The sequence below is a fragment of the Rhineura floridana genome, chromosome 1 (assembly GCF_030035675.1).
Source record: "Rhineura floridana isolate rRhiFlo1 chromosome 1, rRhiFlo1.hap2, whole genome shotgun sequence".
In the NCBI taxonomy this organism is placed as follows: Eukaryota; Metazoa; Chordata; class Lepidosauria; order Squamata; family Rhineuridae; genus Rhineura; species Rhineura floridana.
The window spans coordinates 117,330,734-117,356,985 of NC_084480.1; the positions used below are offsets into that span (position 1 = coordinate 117,330,734).

Consider the following 26,252-nt stretch of genomic DNA (forward strand, 5'->3'; position numbering starts at 1 on the left):
TGGCCAAGTTAAATGAGACCTTCAGTTTAACTTGTCAGCATTTTCTCTTGGCTTGCAGTGCAATCCCTCCCTCAAACATTGGTACAGAGCCTCTTCAATGTGCTTCACAATCCATCTGGCTGTTAGGAAAAGAAGATTCTCACACATTCAGGCACTCTTATGCATGTGTATCCACCATTGTGTTCCTAGTAAGCTTGTTTAGGAGTGCAGTCCTTGATTTTAGATATATTTTGTTTTATTTATTTATTCAAGTTGCAAAAAAACCCACCCTATACTGCCAACATTAAGAACAAATACTGTGGTGGTGAACAGCATAAAATCAATAATAAAGTTACATTCATAAAATCTAGATGTCACTGTGTTCTCCTTCGTGGCCTTGCAATAAATCCCCCAATTGACATACCTGAATTTCTGAATGATTGGGAGGATCATGGCTATCACACAGAATGAACTCAACTGAATCACCAAATGTTTCTCCTCCTAAGTGATGATAATAAATTATCCCTCTCAACAGATCTTTCTGAAGAAATTTAGTGACTGGATAACCTGTTGAATCACAGACAGATGTGTATCTTAGACCTACTATAATCATAGAGAACTATTATACCACCATTCTAACGTAGCCCATGACAGAAGAATTCAATAGTGTTTTTATTGACAAGGGTAAGCAATGTCATCTTTCCATTTTTCTTTGCATGAAATCTTAGATATGAGAGTTATATATTAATTTTACTATGTTGCAATTCTGAGCAAGGCCTTTGTCTTTAAGGCTGTTATAGTGCTCCTGCAAAAGCTTTGTGGTTGAAAAAAACCCAGCAACCAACTTTTTTTACTGATATCTCCTCTAAAGAGATAAAAGATTATGAATTGTGTTCTTTAGAATAAAATGGTCAAACTCTGTGACAAGATTCTGTGTTTAATTTTAGGCCTGAATTATTTTCCATTTAGCATGACTGACATTCCCTTCTAACCTAAAGCCACCATGGATCTTTGTACCATGAAAATAACATTGACTACCCAAGTTCTTTTCAACTAAAAAACAAAAAAAAAGAAATGTCTCCTCAGAAAGGTAGAACTCTAAGGAAAAGTTTGCTGTTCAGTTTCACCAGCCAAAATCTAAGCAACTCAGTTCCTGTCTACCAACTTTCTTGGTCATACTTGAAGGTATACTTTGGTTTTCTTCATTGGCTGGAGATCACCAGACAAGGGACTTCAGCAGGGATGGAGGCATGTGGCCACTGAAAAGCTGCCTGGAAGGAAACGAGACCCTTGTGCTAAAAAAACGGCTGCTCACCTCTGGACTATAGGCTCATCTTAAACACTTAATGAATGTGATGAATACCATCAAAATGACCAAAGCATGATTCACAAGCTATGTTGACAGAATACTGAGGAGGCAAATTTATTACTTTACTTATTTATTTTATTATTAAACTTATATCCCACCCTTCTTCCCAAAGGGAGTCTAGGGTGGCAAATAACAAGCAATAAGACACTAAAACTTTTTAAAAAACTAAACATCTTTAAAAACATCTTAAAAACAGAACAGCTTTAAAAATATTTTAAAAATTGTTCTAAAAAGTAAGGACCTTGGACTAAAAAAAGTTATTCACTTGCATGCAGTAAGTTTTAATCCCATGAGGGAAGCTGGCTGAAAATTAGGGAGGTCATTTACATGGTTAAACATGGAACCATGTGGGTGCTATTTCATACAAGAAACTAACAATGAAGTTCAGGATCCAAGTTGGGAAATCACACCACCAACATAACTTTTCAAATCAAGCCTCATGTATGAATTTAGGTGTGTTTATGATTAAAGTTTAAATCTGAAGCTGAAGTATCTTTTAACATTGACAAATCCTTGTCAATCAAAGGACTTTAATATGTGCGTGTGATAACAAAAGCTGCAACTCATAGCTTGTTTACTCAGTCCTACAAAGAGAAGGAAGTTAATATGATGTGGGAAATAGTTAAAATCTCAAGAGGGAAATAGGAATAAATCTGAAAACAACACATAGGTAGAACCCACACACACATATAAATCGTTAGTAAAAAGAAAGACATCCTTCCCTTCCTGGTGGTCTAACATATTACCAATAAGGTCTGGTCCAGGTTTCTTCATGATTTCTCCTGCCTGTGATGGTTTGGTGATATTGAAGAGTATATAGTCATCACTAGAATCCATGTCAGAGGCTTGAAGCATTGAGACTTGGATCAGAACAGTTTGTCCTTCATGCACCTCTATTTCAACATTACTGATGAGAAACGGGGGGCTGTCATCTTTAGGCAGAATGTTGACTGGAAATCTGTGGCGACTGCTGTGTCGGTTATCAAATATCCTAAAGACAATATAGTCCCTTGTGGAATCACTGTCATCATGATGGTAACGAACAACACCATTCTTGAGGTCTGAGACTGTAAACATGAATCCTTTTCGTCCTGTCAGACAATAGAAGGCACATGATTAAAAAAACAAATATACTTCAGAAAAGGTTAGTTCACTTACAAGGCATGAAGGTTAGGAACCAAAATGATTAAATTTTTAAGAGGCAGGAATCAGAGGGTCAAGAACAAGAAATCTGTAAGGATTTCAGTCCTCCACAAATTCACTCATCAAGTCACCAGTGGTGTCATGGACACGTCATAACTGCACATTATTTAGAAGAGTTAATGATTTACCTGTAATTAAAATTGCATAACACTAATTTTGAAAAATGTAGCACTTAAAATGCATCAAACCCTGTTGCACACATCTTTATGCAAACAATGTGGCATGCAATTTGGCAAAATATAACAATTGCCACAGAATTTAGATTGCCTCAATATTACTGTTTTTAAAGCACATTTCCAGTACCAGCAGCGGCAGAAATGGATTTAAAAATATAGGAGACTCCAGTTTTCAAGAGATTGGAGCTTTATGCAAGGAAATTCTTTAAGTTAAAGGGTGACTAGAAAGACAGCTTCTGAAGTTTCAGGAACATGTAGGAAGCCTCCCTATACCAGGTCAAACCATTTGTCCACCTAGCTCAATAATGTCTACTCTGACTGGCGGTAACTTTTCAGGGTAAGTAGGGATGAACAGATCAGCCTATTTTCCTTCCTTGCCAGTTTTAAATCATAGGTCCATTCTGTCCCTTTTTTGGTGGATTTTTTATAAAATGCCTGAAAAATGTGCATTTAAATTCTACAGGTTTTCCAAAAGTACTCATTTTGTATGGATTTATCCCCTAAAATAAACATTTTTGTATGCTTGTCAATGCATTTCCCCCCTAAAATATGTATTTTCATAGAATCATAGAATCATAGAGTTGGAAGGGGCCTTGTAGGCCATCGAGTCCAACCCCCTGCTCACAGCAGGAAATCCACAGCTAGAGCATCCCCTGTAGATAGCTGTCCAGCCTCTGCTTGAAGACGTCCAGCGAAGGGGATCCCACCACCTCCCTAGGCAGTCGATTCCATTGCCGAACTGCCCTTACTGTCAAGAAGTTCCTTCTAATGTCCAGTCTGAATCTACACTCCTGCAACTTAAAACCATTAGACCTAGTCCTACCCTCTGGGGCCGCAGTGAACAAATCTGTACCCTCCTCTATGTGACAGCCCTTCAGGTACTTAAAGAGTGTAATCATGTCACCCCTCAGCCTTCTCTTCACCAGACTGAACATGCCAAGTTCCTTCAACCTTTCCTCATAAGACTTGTTCTCCATACCGGCTATCATCCTCGTCGCCCTCTTCTGAACCCGCTCTAACTTGTCTATATCTTTCTTGAAATGAGGCGCCCAGAACGGAACACAGTATTCCATGTGCATTTTGAACTAAAACTGCACCTCAAAATTAATAGAAGCACATAATCAGAATGATAGCTACATTCTCCTCTGTGTATAAATCTAACTCCTGCAAATGACTCACTTTGAAATGCAGACCAAACAAACTTCTCCTCCATCCTAGCATCCAGCAGAGATCTTTCCCATTACCACCTAGCTAATTCTTTGAACAGGAGATACAAGGGACTGAACCTAGAACCTTCTGCATGAAAAACATATTCTCTTCCACCAAGCTATGGCTCTCCCTCTAACCTTTAGGATCTAAATGGTATGAGATGTGCCTTAGTAAGTTCACACTTACAGCAACAGTCCCGCCCCTCCTATAAGTTGTTCAGGAGGATGTGGGGATCACCACTAGACTCGCAGCTGTGCAGCAGTCACACAAAGGCACAATTTATCAGCAACCCTGCCTCCACAAGTGTGTTGCGCAGTTCTCACAAGCACTGCCTAGTCATAGACACAGTAGTGGCCTCTGAATGCTCCTCAATTCCTCATGTCAGGGGCAACTGAAAAGGTGAACCAGCGTATTTACTGTACTGATGTTAAAGGACAAAATAGTAACTCCTGCATACAGACATCGGCCAGAATACAGATACCTCTTAGAGTGAGCTGTCCATGCTGTAAACCATCAACAGTGACTAAGCGAACACTATTGATATCATCGTTGTCAACAATCTGAAACTGCTCCCATGTTATAGGACGAGACTGTCCTTCAAGGAGATCAAGACCTAGAAGAGAAACCCCGAACCCGTAAATTAACAGTAAGTGCATTGGAAATATTGCCCTTGACTTGAGTGAGATGTCAATTCCACTTTACACGTTTGGAGTGAGATACTCAAACCACCATCTGGTTTACTCAAAAGGCTCCATGCAAGTGGTTAGAATCTGTTACATAAAGAAATTAATTCCCATCCATTTAGAACTCTGTAAGTAACTCTTTGAAGCATCACCTAACATTAGCCCCTTCCAGAAAATTCACTGGAGACAATGGCTTTCAGATTGCATGTTCCTTCTGATCCAATGAGGGAGACTATGTGCACAGCTTTTGCAGATGTGAGCCCACAGCATGAACTACATCTGGGCCTTCCCAGGAGACAAGACTAAGCTGCACATACACAGAGAGAAGCAAACTCAGCAACAATTTCCACAGCCACCTTTCTCACAAAATAGCAAATTACCATGTGGCATCTCATTTATGAGAAAAGGCAACCAATGGCCAGCTATCATGGATAGGACACAAACGCAGTGCACATCAGTAGAGGCAAGCTTATTATTTTACTTTTAAGCTCCTTAGCACATGTCTATTATTGCCCTTGAAACTCTGAAAGTCAAAATGTATACTGAGAGCATTCATTTCTCTGTTGACGGTATTAAACTGATGATGATGACTGATAACACTATATATATAATAATAAATTCTTATATTGTTGCTTTTCAACTATAATCTGAATGCATGTGAAAACTGCCTTTCAAACATCCTTTCCGCAAATGTTAAACATTTTTAATTCCATATGAACATCTCTTTTTCAACTTTCATTTAATAGTATATTATTCTTTATGTTTATACATTGATTTATCATTTTATACAACATAGCAACAACAGTGACATCCCAGACCACTGAACACTAGTCCCCCCTCCCCCCACATCAAAATTTTGGTGACAGATCCACTGAAGTAAAACAATTCCTTCCCCCCCACCTCTATCAGAGACCACTATTTCCATACAGTCTAATGTAATCTTGATACCATAGACATTTATGCCAAATGTGTGATTATACCAGCCATATTGTTTTAAAGGGGGTGGTGGTACTTGACTGTTCTTTTGTCCAGTTGTCATAAATAATATAAATGGCTACCAGTCCACCTCAAATTTGTCTTTTTTCTGTTTTCTTCCAGCTGATTGCAGTTGAAGAGTCAATTTCCCCAGCAACACAGTTTCCCACAGTTTCCTGTACCAATATTCCATAGGTAAGCCCTCAAGGTCCCTTCAAAAATGAGGTATCATGGTCCTGGCAGCTGTTAGCATGAAACCAATTAGTTTCTTATAGAGCAAGTCCATATTCTTCTCTATGAATATATTCAATAAAGCTAGCTCTGGAGTGAAACGTAGCCTTTGTCCTGTGATCTTTTGTATTCCTTCTTTTGTCAAAGTCCAAAATTCAGCTAATTTCTCAAAGTCCCACCACATAGGATTGCACAGTCGTACCACACCACACATCCCCTCCAGCATACTGAATAATTTGTTTTTGTAATGTGTACCAGGCAGAGTGGTGTCATGTACCATCTTTGTATAATTTTTAAAGCTGTTTCCCTGAAAGATAAAGCCAATTTGGTTCAATTTGGTGCCCATATCTTTCTTCAGTAGAAATTTATATAGATTAGACACAAATCCTTTCTCATTAGTGTCACTATCCAGCACCAATTTTTTCACCCAATATTAATTGCATAATTCCTTGCTCCAGAATATTTTTTTCCTTATAAACGTACCAATTTGGTACCATAACATCCACAGCATCCCTTTATCTCAAAGATGGGTTGGCCAAGTGTCCCATGGAAGTGGCCTTTATGAATCAGGGAAAGTCTGATCTTTAGCTAGTTTCAGACATAATATGTGAATTGGTCCATGTAGGGGGCAACTGTGAGTCCATCAGAATTATATTAAATAGCTTTGTGAGATGGGGTATTAATATGTCTTGGTATGTTTAGAAGAAATTTCCAGTATAGTTATCTGGCCCTGGTGCTATATGTGCCTTCAAAATCTTAATCTACCTCCCCAATTTCTTCCTCAGGTAGCAATGTATCTAATAGACTCCTTTCTTCCAGCAATAGTTTTGGCATACTTGCACTTTTCTGACACCCCTAATTAATGTTAATTTATGTTATCTCCTTCCTTTCCTATCTGTATATTTTTACATAGTATTGTGCCAGTTCTTCACCTATTAAAGTATTATCACAGATCTAATGGTCTAATTAGATTTTTGTCCTTCTCTTTTTCACTCTATTTGCTAATAATTTTGAGGCTTTTCTATCAGTATACATAATATGTTTGAGATACAACATAATAACCATTGTTTTGTCTATATCACCCAAATTTACATTTGTTCTTTTTTGTTCCTTTTTCCACCTAATTTTTTGCAAGCCTATTTTGTTGTATTGTGCAATCAGTTTTTCCAATTCCCCTTCTAATTTCTCTTTTGTTGCCTCTTTATCTTTTTCAAATAACTCTATTCATTAATACAAATTCCTCTGATTACTGCCTTCATTGCTTCCCAACATACTTCCTGCGATTCCTGCATTTTCCTCAAAGTAGTCATGCAATCTTTCCTTGATCTTTTCCCTCCTTTGAGGTAAAGATAGTAAAATGGGGTTCACAATCTCCACAAAGGGGGGAGATTTTTTAAGCAGTATTTTGGGTAAGTTTTGTGCTCACCAAACACCCATATTGCACCAATATCCGCCCTTTATACATTGGCCAGTAGAGGGTCAGAGACCATAAAGGCATGTAACCTTGAAAATGAACCATAAGGTCTGGACTAGAATGAGTGACTATAGTCCAAGGGGTGGACCATTGCCCACACCTCTCTCAGACCTTCCCTGTGTAACTGTTCCAAAAAAATTATGACTTGTCTCCTTTGCTCAAGTGGTTTATTCACCATTGTATGGTCCCTTTCTTTTTCTTCTGACCTTCCCACCAGATCATTTGAGTTAATCCTTTTCATGTTCTAATTTGTGTCGCCCCCATTTTGATATTAGCTTTCATTAATTTGTTTAATTTCCCTAACATTTTGTAGAAGAAATTTATTTGCCTATCGTTTGGTGCATAAAATGTAACAAAAGCAACTGATAAAATCTCCCTTTTTTGTCAATTAGAATTCTATGCCGTTCAAAATCCAAAGTTTCATTAAATAAAAGTGCCAACCCTCTAGCCTTTCTGACTCCTTTGGCCACAAATAAATATTTCCATTTTTTGTTGCTGAAAAATCCATCCATTAATTTAGCTTTGTGCATCTCTTGTACCATTAGTACTGCTGGTTGTAATCAGTTTATGCAGTCTATTACATTTTGTGTTAGTACCCATCCTTTGAATATTTAATGTGGTAATTTTCATTCTGCTACTTATGTATGCACTTATTTTTCTGCTTCCCCTCCCCTGCCCCTGCCTGAGATAATAGTTTTCCCTTGTGGTCTCCATAACTCCCCTCAAAACCATCCTGTTCCCTGATAAACTTTCCCAAATCTTGAACTCACCCCCCCCATATACTTTTCTGTATTCTCCATCACGTCAACCCTTACTGTGAAGTCTAGCTGTACTTGTGGGGGGTGTGTCTGCTGGCACCATCCCACACTCTCCAATGGACCTTTACCTACGTTTTATTATTATTGTTGAGATGTTTAATGTTTTAATGTATTTGTATGTTTTTATTTTGTACGTTGCCCAGAGTGGCTGGACAGCCAGCCAGATGGGCGACTAATAAATTTAATAAATAAATAATAAATAAATAAATACCTTGTTGCCCTTAACTTCAGGATGTATTCACATATCAGAAAAACACAAATTTAACCCACGGGTAAACTGACCTATTACCTCATAGAACAGCTACACAGGGCAGGGGACCTCGCAGCTTTCAACCCATTTTACTTTTCATGGTGTATACCCTCAGTGCATAACAAATCCATCCTCTACCCCTTTAAGACTTTTAAATCACATAACTAGATCGCATAACTAAAGCAACCCCACACAGCAACATCTATTTTACCAAACCCTCATCCCCCACTTTACAACATGTAAACTTACCCATCTCATCATCTTCTATTAGGCAGATCGTAGATTGCGTTGTAGTACAAAATTATTATTGAAGTTATTCTTCCCATTTTAGAAGGATCTCACTCTGTTCAGTTTCTTTCTTCTCACAACTCCCCAATCATTCTCCTTTCCCTCTGACTCCACATCTCCCTCTCCTCTGTTATCTTCTCCTTTTCCAACTGGCAGCTCCATATGCAAAATGTTTAATATGTTGGCCTCTTCTCTTTCTGTCATTGCCAAATGTGTAACCCCTTTATAGGGGACTATCAAATGGAAAAGAAACCCATAATAATATTTCAAATGTGCTTCTTGGAGTTTCAATGTATATGGCCACAATTTCCTCTGTCTCTGCAGCGTTTGAGGGGTTTACAACACTAGGATCACCGAGTCTTTATGCTTGCCTTCCCCCAAGCCCACAGACATTTGAGCAATCCTTCCTTCTTTGAATACTTTATAAAGCATACTATAATGTCCCTAGGACCATTTTTTCTCCTTAGGTCATGCAACCTGTGAGCTCTCTCATAGTCCTTTTTCTCCAGAGGGAACTCTGGCAATAGCAAAGTCAAACATGTCCTGTTCCATTTCCTCTTCCAAAGCATGAAAGCGTAAATTCCATCTCCTATTTTGGTTCTCCAAATCTTCCAGTTTGACCTTTGTTTCCCAATGTGCTTTCTTCAACTTTTTAATTTTATCTTCCTGCTCCTTCATCTTGTCTTCTAGCATCACTGTTTTTTGTTCTGTTGTATCATTTCTGTTTCTCAGTTCACCCATCTTGTCATCTAGTATTATGGTACAGCTAGTCATCAGATCTTGTTTAAATGACTTAAATTGTTTGACAATGTCTTCCTTAGTTGTCTGTGACTGCCTCGGGGACCCCTGCCGTGTCTTCTGTTTGCGCCCCTTTGGTAGCTTTGGTAGTTTGTCATGATCCTGGCTGCCTCTTCAAGGGTAGGCCTTGAGCTTGTTTTCCTCACCATTGTTTTAAAATATAGTGTGAGATCCAAATTTTTACTTCACTGCACTCCTGGGAGCATTCCTTACCCAGGATGGCTAGCAGTAAAAGAGGATCAGTTTTTTTATCTTTTGCTCTTAGGGCATATTTGCTAAAAAGGATGAGGAGTTCCCGTCCTACATTGCCATTTTGCAGACATTATTTATTTTATTTTATTTATTTATTTTCATTTATAAACCGCCCATAGCCAATGGCTCCCTGGGCGGTGTACAACATACAATAATACAATAAATGAACAAAATCACAGATAAAAATACAAATTCATAATAACACTAAATGATATTAGCATAGCTAAAACATTAAAACAGTAAAATACATAGAAATATATTAAAATGCCTGGGAGAATAGGAAGGTTTTAGCCTGGCGCCGAAAGGATAGCAGCATAGGCGCCAGGCGTACCTCCTCGGGGAGACTGTTCCACAATTCGGGGGCCACCACCGAAAAGGCCCTAGATCTTGTCATTACCCTCTGAGCCTCTCGGTGAGACGGTACTCGGAGGAGGGCCTTAGATGTCGAACGAAGTGTACGGGTAGGTTCATAGCGGGAGAGGCGTTCCATCAGATATTGCGGGCCCACACCGTGTAAGGCTTTATAGGTCAATACCAGCACCTTGAATCTGGCCCGGAAACAAATCGGTAACCAGTGCAAACGGGCCAGAACAGGTGTAATATGTGAGAACTGCTTGGTCCTCGTCAGTAGTCTGGCTGCTGCGTTTTGCACTAGCTGCAGCTTCCGAACCGTCTTCAAGGGCAGCCCCACGTAGAGTGCATTACAGTAATCCAATCTAGAGGTCACTAGAGCATGAACAACTGAGGCGAGGTCATCACCGCCAAGACAGGGGCGTAGTTGGGCTACCAAACGAAGATGGTAAAACGCATTCCGAGCCACCGAGGCTACCTGAGCCTCGAGTGACAAGGAAGGGTCAAAAAGAACCCCCAGACTACGAACCTGTTCCTTCAGGGGGAGTGTAACCCCATCCAGAACAGGATGAACATCCTCCATCTGAGCGGAAAAGGCACTCACCAACAGCGTCTCAGTCTTGTCTGGATTGAGTTTCAGTTTATTAGCTCCCATCCAGTCCATTATCGCGGCCAGGCAACGGTTCAGCACATCAACAGCCTCACCTGAAGCAGATGAAAAGGAGTAATAGAGTTGCATGTCATCAGCATACTGATGGCAACGCACTCCAAAACTCCGGATGACCGCACCCAGAGGCTTCATGTAGATGTTGAAAAGCATGGGGGACAGAACCGATCCCTGAGGGACTTCACAATGGAGAGTCCAGGGTATCGAGCAATGTTCCCCAAGCACTACCTTCTGGAGACGATCCGCCAAGTAGGAGCAGAGCCACTGCCAAGCAGTACCCCCAACTCCCAACTCCGCGAGTCTCTCCAGAAGGATACCATAGTCGATGGTATCAAAAGCAGCTGAGAGATCAAGGAGAATCAACAGAGTTACACTCCCCCTGTCCCTCTCCCGACAAAGGTCATCGTACAGGGCGACCAAGGCTGTTTCTGTGCCAAAACCGGGCCTAAAACCGGATTGAAATGGATCTAGATAATCGGTTTCATCCAAGAGCGCCTGGAGCTGGCTGGCAACCACCCGTTCCAAGACCTTGCCCAGAAATGGAACATTCGCTACCGGTCGATAGTTGTTCAAATTATCTGGGTCCAAGGACGACCTCTTCAAGAGAGGTCTCACTACAGCCTCCTTGAGACAACGAGGGACAACTCCCTCACTCAAGGAGGCATTGATCACTTCCTTGGCCCAGCCGGCAGTTCCAGCCCAACTAGCTTTAACTAGCCAAGAAGGGCAAGGGTCGAGTACCGACATGGTTGCACGCACCAGTCCAAGCATCTTGTCAACTTCCTCAAGCTGCACCGACTGAAACTCATCCAACAACTGAGGACAAGACCATGATCTAGGTACCTCAATGGATTCAACTGTCCTAACATTAGAGTCGAGGTCCCTACGGATGCATGCGATTTTATTTTGGAAGTGCCCCGCAAACTCGTTGCAGCGGGCTTCAGATGACTCTGTAGTATCCTGAGGGCCAGAGTGTAAAAGCCCACGTACTACCTTAAAAAGCTCCGCTGGGTGGCATAAAGATGATCTAATAGTGGCAGCAAAATAACACTTTTTTGCGGCCCTTACTGCTTCTATGTACAACTTAGTGGAGGCACTTACCAAAGCATAATTGCATCCGTCAGGAGTTCGCCTCCACCTACACTCAAGCCTCCTCCTCTCTTGTTTCATCACTCTCAGCTCCGGGGTATACCACGGAGCTGTATGAGCTCTACATCGAAGGGGGCGTGCAGGAGCGATCGTGTCAACAGCCCGGGTCATTTCCGTATTCCACAGAGCGACCAGGGCCTCGACAGGAGCACTAGTCTTATCAGCCGGGAAATCTCCCAGAGCCTTCTGAAAACCCAAAGGATCCATTAGTCTCCAGGAGCGGACCAACTTAATAGGTCCCCCACCTGCTCCCATTTAATGGTACTTTAATTCTTCAGGCTTAAATTCAGCCACCCTAATTGTAGATTTTCTTTTATTAGCTGTTGAAGTTAAAATTGGCCTTGTCCACTTGAAGAATCTGATTATTTCCTGCTCCATGTACAGCAAAATCCTATACAGAAGTAAGCCTCACTGAGTTCAATGGGACTTACTCACTAGTGTATATAGGACTACAGCTGTAGTCACGTTTTACTGCAGGCCTTCTATGCTTCCTGTGTCTTTCACTTTTGGGGGTGGGGTGAGGAGATAGCACTAATAATAATCCAACATAGCCCAGGTTTACATATGTAAAAACATTCATGTATGGAAAATTATTTCTATGCTGTTATTCCTAGAAATATTTCACAATGGTCTGCACTCCACAATCACTTGATTTCTCTGTTTGATCGTTGTGCATCTGATGTGTGAACCACCTCTATTTTAAAGTAGTCCATCTGACGTGATATGAAGCAAAATACAAATTCTGTCTGTGGTGTTATATTTGTGATGGCCCATTCATACAAGTCCTGTTGGGGCATTCACCCTCCCTCATGTGATTAACAATCATGTGAGGAGAATGGGAGTACCCTCACTGTTCCTGCTGTTGTGTCCCTATTAGCTCCCTGCCCCCATGTATTTGAGAGGGCATGTTTGTAGAGGGAAGACATAGGCTCCCTCCATGACATAGTACCATGAACTAATCATGAGGTTCTACAACATGAGAGCCTACACTCATAGAGTAGGTTTCCCTCTACAGAAGTGCCCCCCAGTGTATGGATGGGGGGGGCTGACCTAATAGGCACATGGTTGTGAGGATGGGGTCAACAGGCACAACCCCCTCTTCCTCACACAATTGATAACTGGGCTACAGTCACATCATACTCTGATTTTTAGCAGTCATCAAGTGATGAACATGCATGTAAGAGCCATCACTAAGGTTCAATTTTCATCTTACTTTTTGTTCTCGGATATGCACACCCAATAAGAAAATACACACACGCTCCACTAATGAAAAATACACACATAACTCAGTTTGGCTCATGACTGTTGAAAATACATGTGAACATGAGACAATCTTTTCTTTATTGCTGCTCACATGCCTTTTAAAAGGGGACAAGTGCAAAAAACCCTTAAAAGTAAATTTCTCCTTTGATAGGACAGAGGTGTATTTATTCAGGAGTCATTAAGGTGTTGGACTATAACCTGGGAGACCAGGATTCAAATCCCCACATAGCCATGAAGCTCACTGGGTGATCTTGGGCCAGTCACTGCCTCTCAGCCTCATGAAAACCCGTCGCCATAACTCGGAATTGACTTGAAGGCAGTACACTTACTTACTTGTATCCAAATACCAAGAGATAATTGAAATCACTCCTAAGAGTTTTTTACACACACACACACACACACACACACACACACACACACACCTTTATTGCTATTCAATGTTATTTTTCTTTCTAAAGCCAATATAAGTCTCAACACATTTGACTAGTTTATTCCAAAGCCAAGAAACTTAAGAACTTCTGGAGACAATATTTGTTTGTTGCATTTGAGCTCTGGAGCTGCATCCTATCTTTTAAAGAAAGCTATGAAGGTAAAATGCATTCTCACCTGTATTCCACGAGACCCGAGGAGCACTTGTATGTGTTGGTCTAATGGACACATAAAGAGTAATTGGTGAACTTCTTTCAAAGTAGAAATCATAAACTTCAAACTCCACCTATGCAAAAATAGATACACCATTTACTAAAAATTACCTGTTCATGACTGCCAGGCATAGTGTAAAAAAGCAGCTGACAAATAAGAGACTAGCCAAAGGTGGGGAACCTGTGACCCTCCAGATGTTGTTGGACTACACCTACCACCATACCTACCACAGGAGATGCTGTCTGGGGATGATGGGAGTTGGAATCCAACAACATCTAGAGGGCCACATGTCCACCATTCCTGGCCTAGAGAAAGCTCAAAAGATTCTGACCTCATGATAACTTGTAGGAAAAATGTCTAAGAAGGTTTAAAGTATTAGTAAGTTGGAATTTTAAAAGCCCCAATGTTTTCTCCATGGCTTTCTGTATCCCTTTTTAAACAAATACTATTCTCTATAGTCCTAGAGATCCATCCCAGATCCATCTTTGTCGCCAGAGGCCCAGATGACCTCAGTGGCTAGGAGTGCCTTTTACCAGCTTCAGCTGGTAAGACAGCTGTGGCTGTTTCTGGACAGGGATAGCCTGACCACTGTTGTCCACACACTGGTAACCTCTAGGCTGGATTACTGTAATGCACTCTATGTGGGGCTGCCCTTGAGGTTGGTCCGGAAGCTACAGCTGGTGCAAAATATGGCAGCGAGACTGCTCACTGGGGCAGGGTATCACCAACATGTCACCCTGCTGCTGAAAGAATTGCACTGGCTGCCCATTTGCTACCGGGCCAAGTTCAAGGTTCTAGTTTTAGTGTAGCCCTATACAGCTTGGATACCTGAAAGACTTATATACCCAGTTGATCACTGCACTCTGCAGGTTAGGGCCTCTTGCAGATACCATCTTATCAGGAGATCCCCTCTGCACAACATAGGAATGTTTGCACTCAAAATGGAAATACTGAAGATTAAAAAAAAAATCACTTTACAATTTACAATTTTTGATATTTGTGAAAATGGAAAAGAAACAAGTTAACAGATGGAAATAGGTGCAATAGCCATTTCTGGGATAGATGGCTAGGAAAAGTACACCAGGGAAAGGGTTAAATCAGCATTACCCAACCTTTTTCGACCCAACACCCCTTTGCAAAATCTTTTTGTGCCCAACGCCCCCCTCAGATTAAGTATATGCCAATGCTTCCTATTATTCCCTTAAAATATGAGTAATGCATAAAAGGTATTTTCAATTATTATTACTGATTGTTTTTATCATGCCTTTTTATTGCACTTATATTACAAATTGGATTCTTAGTATGATTTATTAATATACATACATAGAAAAGTAAATAAAATGAGATTTATTATAAAATACTAGTGAGATCCTTGAGCTTGATGTGTTTTGGCTAACTTCACAATATCTGGAGTATACTTGGATAGTAACAGTCTTAAGTCACCACGACTAACAATATCCAAACAGTTTCGATTCTTCACTAGTATGCGACTCACTGCACTAAATCCTTTATAAGCTGTGCACTTACCTTTAACGTTCCAGGTAGGTCGATAAATCCATAAAATACAAAATTACTTAACAACAAACTCATTCAGTTTACCGGCATTGTTTCGTTAAACAAGTTCATTTAAACATCACAGAAACAAAGGGTAGCGAGTATGTCCCATTCCTGAAGAAAACCAGCGAATAACTGACTGTCTGCGTCACCTGTTTGCACACGGCACTCATCCGTTGGAAGAATGCGCCCTCCACCAATACACCCAGCTTATCACACACTCTCTCATGATTAGTTCCAATATCCCTCAAGACAGCATCGGAACATTACCTAGTGCCGGGGCGTGGCTAATATCCCCATTCCTTGATATGACACTGGCCGCTATTCAGAATTTCTTTACTAAAGAGCACACACTATTTATAGTGTTATTTCCATGAAATGAGACTATTAAATACATTCTAACTGGGGACAAAACAGTTTAAAAATTAATGATTTGTGTATTAAATAAAATTAGACTTAAATGCTTCAACTGTAGCATCAGACCACCAAATGTCAATGCCCCCCTAATGAACCCAAATGCCCCCCTAAAGTCTGTAGTCACACCAACACCCCCCTGAAAGGCTGTAACGCCCCCCAGGGGGCGCTACCACCCACGTTGGGAATCGCTGGGTTAAATGATTCAATTCCCTCTCCCACAGCACTGAGGTCCCAATTCCAACCATACACATTGCCATTGCTATTTGCCGAATTTTAAAGTGAGTGCAGCTACATACACACCATACATTTAAAGCATGTGACTTTCCCCAAATAACCCTGGGAACTGTAGTTTGTTAAGGGTGCTGGAAATTGTAGCTTTGTGAGGGGTAAACTAAAGTTCCAAGGATTCTTTGGGGAAAACCATGTGCTTTAAATGTATGGTGTGTACACAACCTACAGGTTGCATCTCAAACACATGTAATTCTTTCCTAATTTTATTACAGCATCTAAAGTCTTCCATCTTATCTTCTCGCAACATCAACTTCCATAAAGTAGTAAAGGGACAGTATTGGATTAAAAACACTGGTAAGAATAATAATTTAAAAAATGACATTCAAATGTTGTGATCCAAATTTGTAGTAAAGTAAGTTTAACAAAGGAATTTCTAAGGAATGTGGGTTTTATGCCTATAAAGTAGGGAATATCCTCGATAGCTCTGCAAGGTTTAGCAAATTAACTGATGCAGTTAAACAAACTTTAGTAACACATTCAAATGTCGAGTTCGTTCACCCATCCATACAGATCAACTGATTCCTCATGATTTGACTCCTTAACATTTAATGACCTGCAGCTGAGTGTCTGAAATGAATGACTCTGTTGAAAATCACTGTGAGCAAAATATTATGTGAGGTCACCGGACAGTGATGCCAGCAGGGCAGGACTTTGGGCAGAAGTCCAAGGTCCCAATGTAGAGAATGAGCTGGATGGGGGAGGGAAACACAGCCAGGTTGGCTTACCATATTTGGAAGGAAGTGAAGTAATACACATTGCTATCTACAGAGAAGGTCTCCAATAAGATCATTAAGTCTATAGAGTCTAAAATTAGCTAGCTGTCACCACCATGATTAGAAGCCTCTGATCTGTTTCAGGGCAATGATGCTCAACAATGAATTTCCAGTTGCCCCACTTTAATTGTACATGATGTGTCAATGGGACTGGGAATTTTACTGACACAAAGGAAGAAACAATGCTGGGATATCAGCCACATTTTGGTCACCTCATAATTTCTCCTCTCTGTATGACTGCTGTTTGGAGGCTGATAAGCGATGAGCATGTCATTGAGACTGTTCCAAGTGAAGGATGAGATAGGCTTAGTGTGGTCTTGCAGATGTGTGATGTAACCTTCTTGAGGTGGTTTGGTGATGTTGAAGACCAGCAGAGATTTGGGTGTTTCGCTGTCTTCAGCATCCAATATGGTTGTTGACAAGGGGCTCAAAATGAACTGGTCTGCTTCCAGGATTAGCAAAGACATGAAGGCAGCTTGGGGGGCCTGGTTAGGAATTGCACCTCCAATTTGAATGGGAAGCCAAGCATGCTCAGACTGCAGAACAAGAAAGAAATAATAAATTAGCAAGTGATGAAGTATATGTCTAATAATGGCAGAATTATTTTCTGACAGCCTAACCCAGCCTTGGCCAGCCTGGGGCCCTTCAGATATTTTGGACCAACTCCCATCAGCCCCAGTCAGCATGTGCTGGCTGCGGCTGATAGGACTTGCAGTCCAAAACATCTAGAGGGCATCAGGATGTTGAAGGCTGGCCTAACCCATGTCTCTGGCTGCTTAGACACCACACATTTAAAGCACATGGCTTTCCTCCAAAGAATCCTGGGAACTGTAGTTATATCTCAGAGCTACCATTCCCAGCACCTTTAAAAAACTACCGTTCCCAGGATTGTTTGGGTGAAGTCATGTGCTTTAAAACTTTTAAATTTATGACATGTACACAGCCTATTTATGTTTATTCCAAAGTTCATTCATGTAAGACCTTTACCTTGTACACGGTCTTGCTTCTGCTGTCAATAAGATCCAGCCTGATGGGAATGTAATCAATGTTAGGTGAAGGAGGGTCCAAGTGCTGGTATCTAAGGCCCATCAGGAGAAAATCTTCACAGCTCACCTTGATGTTCTGAATGATCTTCAAGTCTGAAAAGCATCTCCCAGCTGGGCACCTTTCACCTGCACTACCTTCTAATGGAACAAGAGAAATTAGTGAAATATTTGTTTCAACAGAAATGTGGAGAGAAGCTGCAAACCAGTTATGGTGAGCTAAAAATAGTTCTGAATTGAAACACCAGTTGAAAGGAATGAGTAGGCTATGTCCCAAAAGATGTCTAATGAATAATTTTATAGCCAGTTCTATCTCTGTGTTCTATATGAGTTAGGTGATGCGGTGCAGGTGTTGACACAGTGTCTGGAGCCAGTAATGAGCTGGACAAGGGCCAATAAACTGAAGCTGAATCCTGATAAGATGGAGTCGATTGGTGGTTCCACGGTCTGGGAATTAGGGGAGTGGCCTGTTCTGGATGGGGATGCACTCCTCTGAAGGAGCAGGTATGTAGTCTGGGGATACTCCTGGATTCTGCTTTATCACTGGAGGCCCACTGGTCTCAGTGTCACAAAGTGCTTATTTCTTGCTTTGGTTCCTGAACAGGGACAGCCTGGACACAGTAATCCATGCTGTAGTAACTTACCAGCTAGACTACTACAATGCACTCTTCGTAGGACTACCCTTGAAGATAGTTTAGAGATTACAGCTAGTGCAAAGTGCAGCTGTGACAGTGCTGACTGGGTTGGCTGTATAGAACTATATAGAACTGGTCCTCAAAGCCCAATGTAAGGTGTTGGTTTTGATATATGTATTTTATGTTGTTTATCACTTTTGAGAAATATTATATTGTAGAGAAAGTCAATGTAGATTTCAGATGTGGAATCTGGATCAATCACCCAAGGCTGCTTATTCCCACAGGAGTCCCTACTGGGCAAGACAACATGCACAATTAAAACTAGGAATGGAAAGATCTGTCAATTTCTGTTCTCCCAGCTTTTCATTTTTCAAATCTGAAATTCAGTTATTCACATTTCTGCAACAATCTGTGATTTTGATTTTCAGATTCACTGAAGAGGTGGGACTGTATCAATCATCAGCCTCACCCAGGTATCTGGCCTCCATCAGAGCAATGTTGCTGTTATTTCAGTTGCAGCAGGCTTTGTCACAGACTGTTGTACCTGCGGCTATTAAGCCAGCGCTGACAGGCATTGCCTATTCATACTCTATGTGATGTTGGGCATTGTTAGTTTTCTTTACAGAACTACCTTCCCCCATATCAACTTAACTGAACACTAAGATCATCCACTGAAGCTTTGCTCAGAGTGGTATTACCATTGCCTTTACCCATATTATTATTATTATTATATAATTTATTACATTTGTCACTTACAACAAAAATGTCTCAAAGTTACTTACATTATAAAAGCATACATGATATAAAATGTAACCTATATGAACCTGTTCAGACCCTGAGATCTTCTCTGCATGCCACTCTAAGGGAGGTCCAGAGTCTGGCCTTTTCTGTAGCAGCTCCATGTCTATGGAATGCTATCCCCAGAGAGGTCCACCAAGGACTCTTGCCTGGTGCCCCACTGTATTATCTTTTAGGCATCACGTTAAGACATATTATTATGATTATTGGTGACAAATTATAATGATTATTATTAAAATAAGAACTAAGCAGGTATAAGAATGCATTCACAGCAGTTGATTTTCCAGAGATATATCTCTGGACATGCCAGAAATGGCTGGTGTCACCTATACCTCAGTGCCCTGATTAAGTATAACTTAAATGAAGTCAGTCATTATTATAATTGGTACAAAGAAACGAAGTGTGACATACTAGATGTGGGGGGAAATCTAAGAGGCTGATCTCCACGAGGTTTTGCTTCTTTAGATTCTCCAGTGACAAGTTGACCATGAGCTGGTAGAAAAGTTTCTGAGGAAATCAGGCTTATGGTGCACTCCACATTCATCTTCTTGTTATAGTCTAAAGTAATTGTGTTCTTGTCAATTACATTAGACAGGCCATGAAACTCAGGGACCTCCAGAGCACTTGAGCTCATCTTGATAATATTACAATCTGGTTCAAGTATCTTTACAAGAAGGGGGACTATTTCTGTAAACGTTTCCGTTTCTGTAAATCTGCAAAGGATAAGCAAAAATACTATAATATTTTAGGAGGCAACAGTGAAACATTTACACACATTTTGAACTCTACAACATTTAATGGAAAGGTATATTTTAATTGGCCAGAAGTAAAGCACAGGGGGAAAAATGTGAAACTGTGTGTGTTGAAATGACAATTAAGCCAATGCTGCAGTTTCCTAAATTGTAAGGGTATGGACTGAAGGAACATGACGCCACCCCCTTGCTGAAGGTCTGGAGCTGGTCGGTGCCTGGATTGATGATCACCTGGGAACCACATGGATACAGCCTTGGATGATGGAAGAAAGGCAGGGTATAAACGTAATAAAATAAGTAAATAAATAAACATACTTCTAGAACAACTGTTGGATGCTTTTGAAAATATTTTTTAAAACATCAGCCAGTCAAAAAGCAAAAATAAATCTCAACAGCAACAATGAATAACAACAGCCAGAACTCTAGAGCAACAGAGCTCATCACTGAAAAATAATGTTTTGGCTGCTCACTGAAAGGTGACAAGAAATATAGACATGTGGACCTCTTCTGTCAAGGCATTCCACAGCTACATTCAGAAGCTGCATTCAGCCACAGGCCTGATTTAAAGCTCTGGTTCTAGGTAGGTTGAGGGCATGGTTTGGCTGACATTTAATTTAATAATCAACACCCTATAACAGAGGCACAAACTTGAAACACGGAAGTTTGACCCATAGGATATCAGTCAGGAAGTTTTGCACTGCTTTTGTTCTCACTACCCTAATAATTTTAAAAATATTTATATGCCACAATCTCTGCTCCACATTGGTGTTTGAAGAGGCGGACAAACACCACAATGGCCAGCTCTGCTGTTGAATGTTTTTAAGAGAGGCTTTAGTTGGTTGTGGATGGGAAGGCTTCAGCAGTCAATGCCTGATTTTGTTCTGTTGAGCTATGATTCTAACCTTCTGGGATCAATATTTTGGGACCCCATTACTGGAACCATAGTTGTTCCCTGCTGATTGTAGCAGCAGCCACAATCAGTGGTAAGAAGATCCATAAATAGTGGATTAAGGAATAGGATGAACTGTTACATAATTGTTAATTTATTAAATTAAATTGCATTCAGTCTTGCAACCAATGGACACCTTGGGTTTTTGTTTTCACTGTGATAACAGAAAAAAAAATAACAGAACTCAGAAGAGATAATTCAGTTGGGCAACATTAGCATTTTTTGTTTATGTTAAGTGTATGGTGGAAACATGCTTTTTCTTCCTAAGAAATATCCCTTGAGTAATGGTATCACCCCAGTGTTGCTTACCTATATAGCTTCAGCATGACTAAGTCTTCATTGAGAATTGGGCATCCATTGTGAGTGTACTTGACTTCATTGGGAAGAAAATGGCAATCAAATACCTATTAAAAGACAGGCTTTGTTTAAAGAGGGCAGCATATTTCAGATGTTGCCCCTTCAGCTAATTTTAGTTTGTTTTATTAAATGTTTTATAAAGCAGAAGTGATTTACAGAATTACCTAATGGCATTAAAAGTAAAATAAAAAAGATGTAGGTAGATAGATTGACAACTGTTATTGAGGGTGGGAGGAATTAATACTTTTATCACATCCTTTCAAAAGTTCTAAAATAGGAGTTTGCACATCCTGATCTCATTTGAAACTACTAGCTTCTGCTTCTGTTTTGTACTGTTTTCTTTGTTGGTTATTTGTGTTTCATGATCAGATTGTGTTAACCTAATCAAGTGCTTTAATAACATCCCTGCTTTAGGAACGCCCACCCAATTACTCTTCAATAAGGGCCACATTATATTTTAAAAAATGTGTGCATGCAATGTGAACCCAAACCAGTTGTAGCTTCCCAATGTGTGTCCAGATCTCTTGCACCACTACACACATCTTCAGACAAGGGTTGCATACACACCATACATTTAAGGCACATGATATTGCCCCAAAGAATCCTAGAACTGTAGTTTGTTAAAGGTGCAGAAAATTGTAGCTCTGTGAGGGATAAACAACAGTTCCCAGGATTCTTTTGGGGGAGTCATCTGTGTTAAATGTGCTGTAAATGTATTCTGTGTATGCAGCCCATGTGCTTGTCTCCCTTATCCTTTATGTAAAGTGGCCATCAGTGCTTCATGATCACATTATATCATGATCCTATACATTGCAGTATTCTTAAAGTGGTCTTCCAAATTCATGGGTGTACAATAAGCGATGGTTGGATTAAGACTAAGTTATTTGCATGTAGCTCCCTTTTAGGTTCCACTGAAGTTAGTAATGACTTAAATTCAGCTAACAGTCTGGATCCAACGTATTGGGATTATTAAGTCCCAGATTGTATAATGGCTTCCCAAACAAATGTTGCTGCTTAAATCTGCTGCCGTCTGAGGATTTTCACACATTCGGCTCAAAACAGTTCTTACTTCAACTGATTTGAACTGCAAACAGAAAACCTGCTTTGACCAGAATCCTCATTTGAATTACAAATGCCCTATTTTCACAAGATGGCCCAAGACATTTTTGTGCCCAAGACTAAAATTGAAACCCTTCCCCCGTCCCCTCATGGGGTGCCAAAAATATAGTAAGCTAAATAACCTGTTGCCATTTAATTATGTTCCAGAATCTATTACCTGTAGCAGCCAGTGTCACCCTGCCTAACTGTAGGGCCAGACTCACCTGCATTAACAATGGTCAATGCACTTTACACATACACACACCCCACTAAGAAACCCATCTGAGCCCCTCTCAACCCTTTTGTCTCACTTTCAAATACTGTCCTGCGTTAGCTGCATTTGTAAGAAACCTGATGTACATCTTAGTCAATGTAGGTTTACATTTGTTCCAGAGTTGATTTAAAACAAAACCAATATAAACTCTACATATGCAAATGACATCAGATGTTCACAGAAATAAGCAAGAGAAGCAAAACTGCTGAGAAGCAATTTGAGCCTCACGTCTCAAAACGCTCTTATTCTTCAGAATTCAGCTTCCTTGTAATGGAAGAAGATAGCTGTAACTTGGTATAGGTTGGGCTATCCATCAGAGAATGATGTCATAATATTCATAAATGGTATTTTTTATAAGATATCATTAGTTCCTCCACATAAATGATAACGAGGGAGATAAATAATGAAAGCTTTTTTCCTCAACACAACTCTTGTCATAGACAGACAGCAATTATAAAATAGATGCAATCTGCTTTGTTAAAAAGAAACAGCTGTTTTATGCTTCCTAATATGTTTTTCTTTCATATGAACAGGCAACCATAATTGTCTATAAATTTAACAACTAAACAAAGGAGAGCTAAATCTTTTCCTAATTACTGTCTGGCTTTGCTTTTATTTCCACTTCAACTACTTTTCAATTACAATTTGTAATTAAATTGTCACACATTCCTAGCACATTACTCACTTTAATGACAGCAAATGAAATCATAGGACAGATTCTTGCATAGTGCAGCATTTTCTGGTTAAAAGAACAACCTCTTTAACAAAACAAGGGCAAATTCTGCAGGGTTGCCAATGGACCAGAACCCGACTGCCCACTCACCCAAAACATGCTCTGCTTCTATGCTTTCAGAATCAGCTCAGTGTGGAAGAAAAACATGGTGATCAGCATTAGCGCCTGCTAACATTCTGCATATTGCTTATTAGGCAATAGAAACAGGGGCCACAAATAAACACATCCCTACCTAAACTGGCCACCTCTAGGATGCACACCTTAACATGGTGAGGGGATGTGAGAGTGTTGAAGAAGCTTAGATCAATGCCTTCAGGAGTCTAGACCAAGAGGTTAGACTCCTAGCAGGGTCACCCAAGGCAGAATGGTCAAAGCTGAGATACCAGACTAAGATGCATCCAGACTCAGAGGAAGGCAATGGTAAATCACCTCTGAATACCTCTTACCATGAAAACCCTATGAACAAAGTATCCAAAATAGTGCTGGAAGATGAGACCCCCAGGTCAGATGGCATTCAGCAAGCTACTGGGGAAGAACAACGGACAAGTACGAGCAGCACTGTGACTAATGATGCCTCTGGGTCAAAGCCGAATGGAAGCCCAGAGGAGATATGTGAAAGGAGAGTTCGGAGTTGTACGATGTACACAACAGGAACATGGAATATGAGAAGCATGAACCAAGGAAAGTTAGAAATTCTCAAGCAAGAAATGGAACGCATCAACATTACAACACTTGGCGTGAGTGAATTAAAATGGATGGGAATGGGACATTTTCAATCAGGCAACTACAAAATACTTTATGCAGGAAATGAGAAATTAAGAAGAAATGGGGTTGCTTTAATAGTGAGAAATGATGTAGCAAAAGCAATTAGGAACTGTAATGCAAGGTCTAAGCGAGTGATATCAATGAGATTAAATGAGAAACTATTAACATAACCATCATCCAAGTCTATGCTCCAACTGCAAAAGCAGAAGAAGAGGAATTGGAGAGATTTTAAGCAGAAGTACAGGAAGAAATTGATCACACACTAAAACAAGATGTTCTGATAATCATGGGGGATTGGAATGCAAAAGCAGGGAACACAGAAGAACTAGAAATTGTGGGGAAATGGGGCTTAGGAGATAGAAATTAAGCAGTAGATAGACTTATTGAATTCTGTGAAGCCAATAATTTGTTTCTTGCAAACACATTTTTTGAGCAACTGAAAAGAAGACTGTACATGTGGACATCACCAAATGGTCAATATAGGAATCAAATTGATTATATAATTGGTAGCAGGAAAAGGAGAAGTGCCATTCTTTCTGCGAAAACAAGACCAGGAGCAGATTGCGGTACAGATCATGAACTGGTAATATCGAAAATCAGAGTAAAGCTAAAGAAGAACAAAGCAATCATAATGGCAAAATATAATTTAAGTAACATCCCAGAACAATATAAAGATCAATGAAGGAATAGATTTGAGGCTTTAAACTGAGTTGATAGAGAACCAGAAAAAAACTTTGGTTTGAAGTCAGAGACATTATCAGGGAAAAATGCAAAACGACAATACCTCTAGTTAAAAAGAGAGAAAGACCTCAATGGATGACTGAAGAAACCCTTTAAATGGTTAAAGAAAGAAGGAAAGCAACAGCAAAAGGAGATAGAAACACGGTCAGAACCCTAAATGCAATAATAAAGCGACTAGTACGTAGGGACAAAGAGAACCATTACTATAGTTATTGTACAGAAATAGAAGAGGACAACAAAAAAGGTCAAACAAGAGCCCTATTCCAAAAATTAAAGGGAGATTTATTTTAAACCAAGAGTAGGGATGCTGAATAATCAACAGGGGAACACACTGACTGACCAAGATGAAATAAAAGGAAGATAAAAGCAATATACTGAAAAACTGTATAAAAGAGATGCAAGGATGACAGATTCATTCACTGAGGAACCGTTTGAAATTTTAGAATGTGAGGTGAAAGCTGCTCTTAAAATACTTGGAAGAAACAAATCACCAGGAACAGATGGCATACCAACACAGTTGCTACAAGTTACTGAGACTGAATTTGTCCAGATTTTGACACAACATTGTCAACAAATATGGAAAACTGAACAGTATATCCCAATTCCAAAGAGAGGGAATCCCAGGGAATGCAGTAATTATCAAACTATTGCCTTAATATCCCATGCAAGTAAAGTAATGCTCAAGATTGTACAACAAAGGCTCTTACCATATATGGAGCAAGAAATACCATGATGTCCAAGCTGGATTTACAAAAGGAAGAGGTACCAGAGACCATATTGTTTGATAATGGAACAGACCAAGGCATTTCAGAAGAAAATCACCCTTTATAGATTACACCAAAGCCTTTGATTGTGTAGATCATGAAAACTATGGAATGCTTTAAAAGAAATGGGGGTGCCACAGCATCTGATTGTCCTGATCTGCAACCTATACTCTGGACAAGAGGCTACTGTAAGGACAGAATACGGAGAAACCGATTGGAAAGGGTGTGAGACGGGTGTATTTTGTCACTCTATTTGTTTAATCTATACGCAGAACATATCATATGGAAAACCGGATTGGACCAAGATGAAGGAGATGTGAAAATTGGAGGGAGAAATATCAATAATTTAAGATATGCAAATGACACCATACTACTAGCAGAAACTAGTTACGATTTGAAATGAATGCTGATGAAAGTTAAAGAGGAAAGCACAAAAGCAGGACTACAGCTGAACGTCAAGTAGCCTAAAGTAATGACAACAGAAGATTTATATAACTTTAAAATTGACAATGAGGACATTGAACTTGTCAA

At 40.1% G+C, this 26,252-nt stretch overlaps 1 protein-coding gene across 12 annotated transcripts in view; it reads right to left on the bottom strand.

Annotated features, from left to right (window-relative positions):
* Positions 1 to 26,252, bottom strand: part of FREM1 (FRAS1 related extracellular matrix 1) — a 151,110-nt gene that overhangs the window by 106,724 nt on the left and 18,134 nt on the right. For 10 of the 12 annotated variants that reach the window (XR_009763176.1, XM_061630171.1, XM_061630161.1 and 7 more), the window contains 8 exons: positions 21,299 to 21,393; positions 19,700 to 20,001; positions 17,800 to 17,996; positions 17,025 to 17,348; positions 13,742 to 13,850; positions 4,418 to 4,549; positions 2,095 to 2,439; positions 404 to 546 (listed from right to left, as the gene is read on the bottom strand). Coding sequence is in view for 11 of the 12 variants with exons in the window: in XM_061630171.1 (XP_061486155.1) it covers positions 404 to 546; positions 2,095 to 2,439; positions 4,418 to 4,549; positions 13,742 to 13,850; positions 17,025 to 17,348; positions 17,800 to 17,996; positions 19,700 to 20,001; positions 21,299 to 21,393 (1,647 nt within the window). In the remaining variant the exon portion in view is untranslated. The remainder of the gene's footprint in view (positions 1 to 403; positions 547 to 2,094; positions 2,440 to 4,417; positions 4,550 to 13,741; positions 13,851 to 17,024; positions 17,349 to 17,799; positions 17,997 to 19,699; positions 20,002 to 21,298; positions 21,394 to 26,252) is intronic. The other 2 variants (XM_061630179.1, XM_061630186.1) reach the window with 2 other exon arrangements.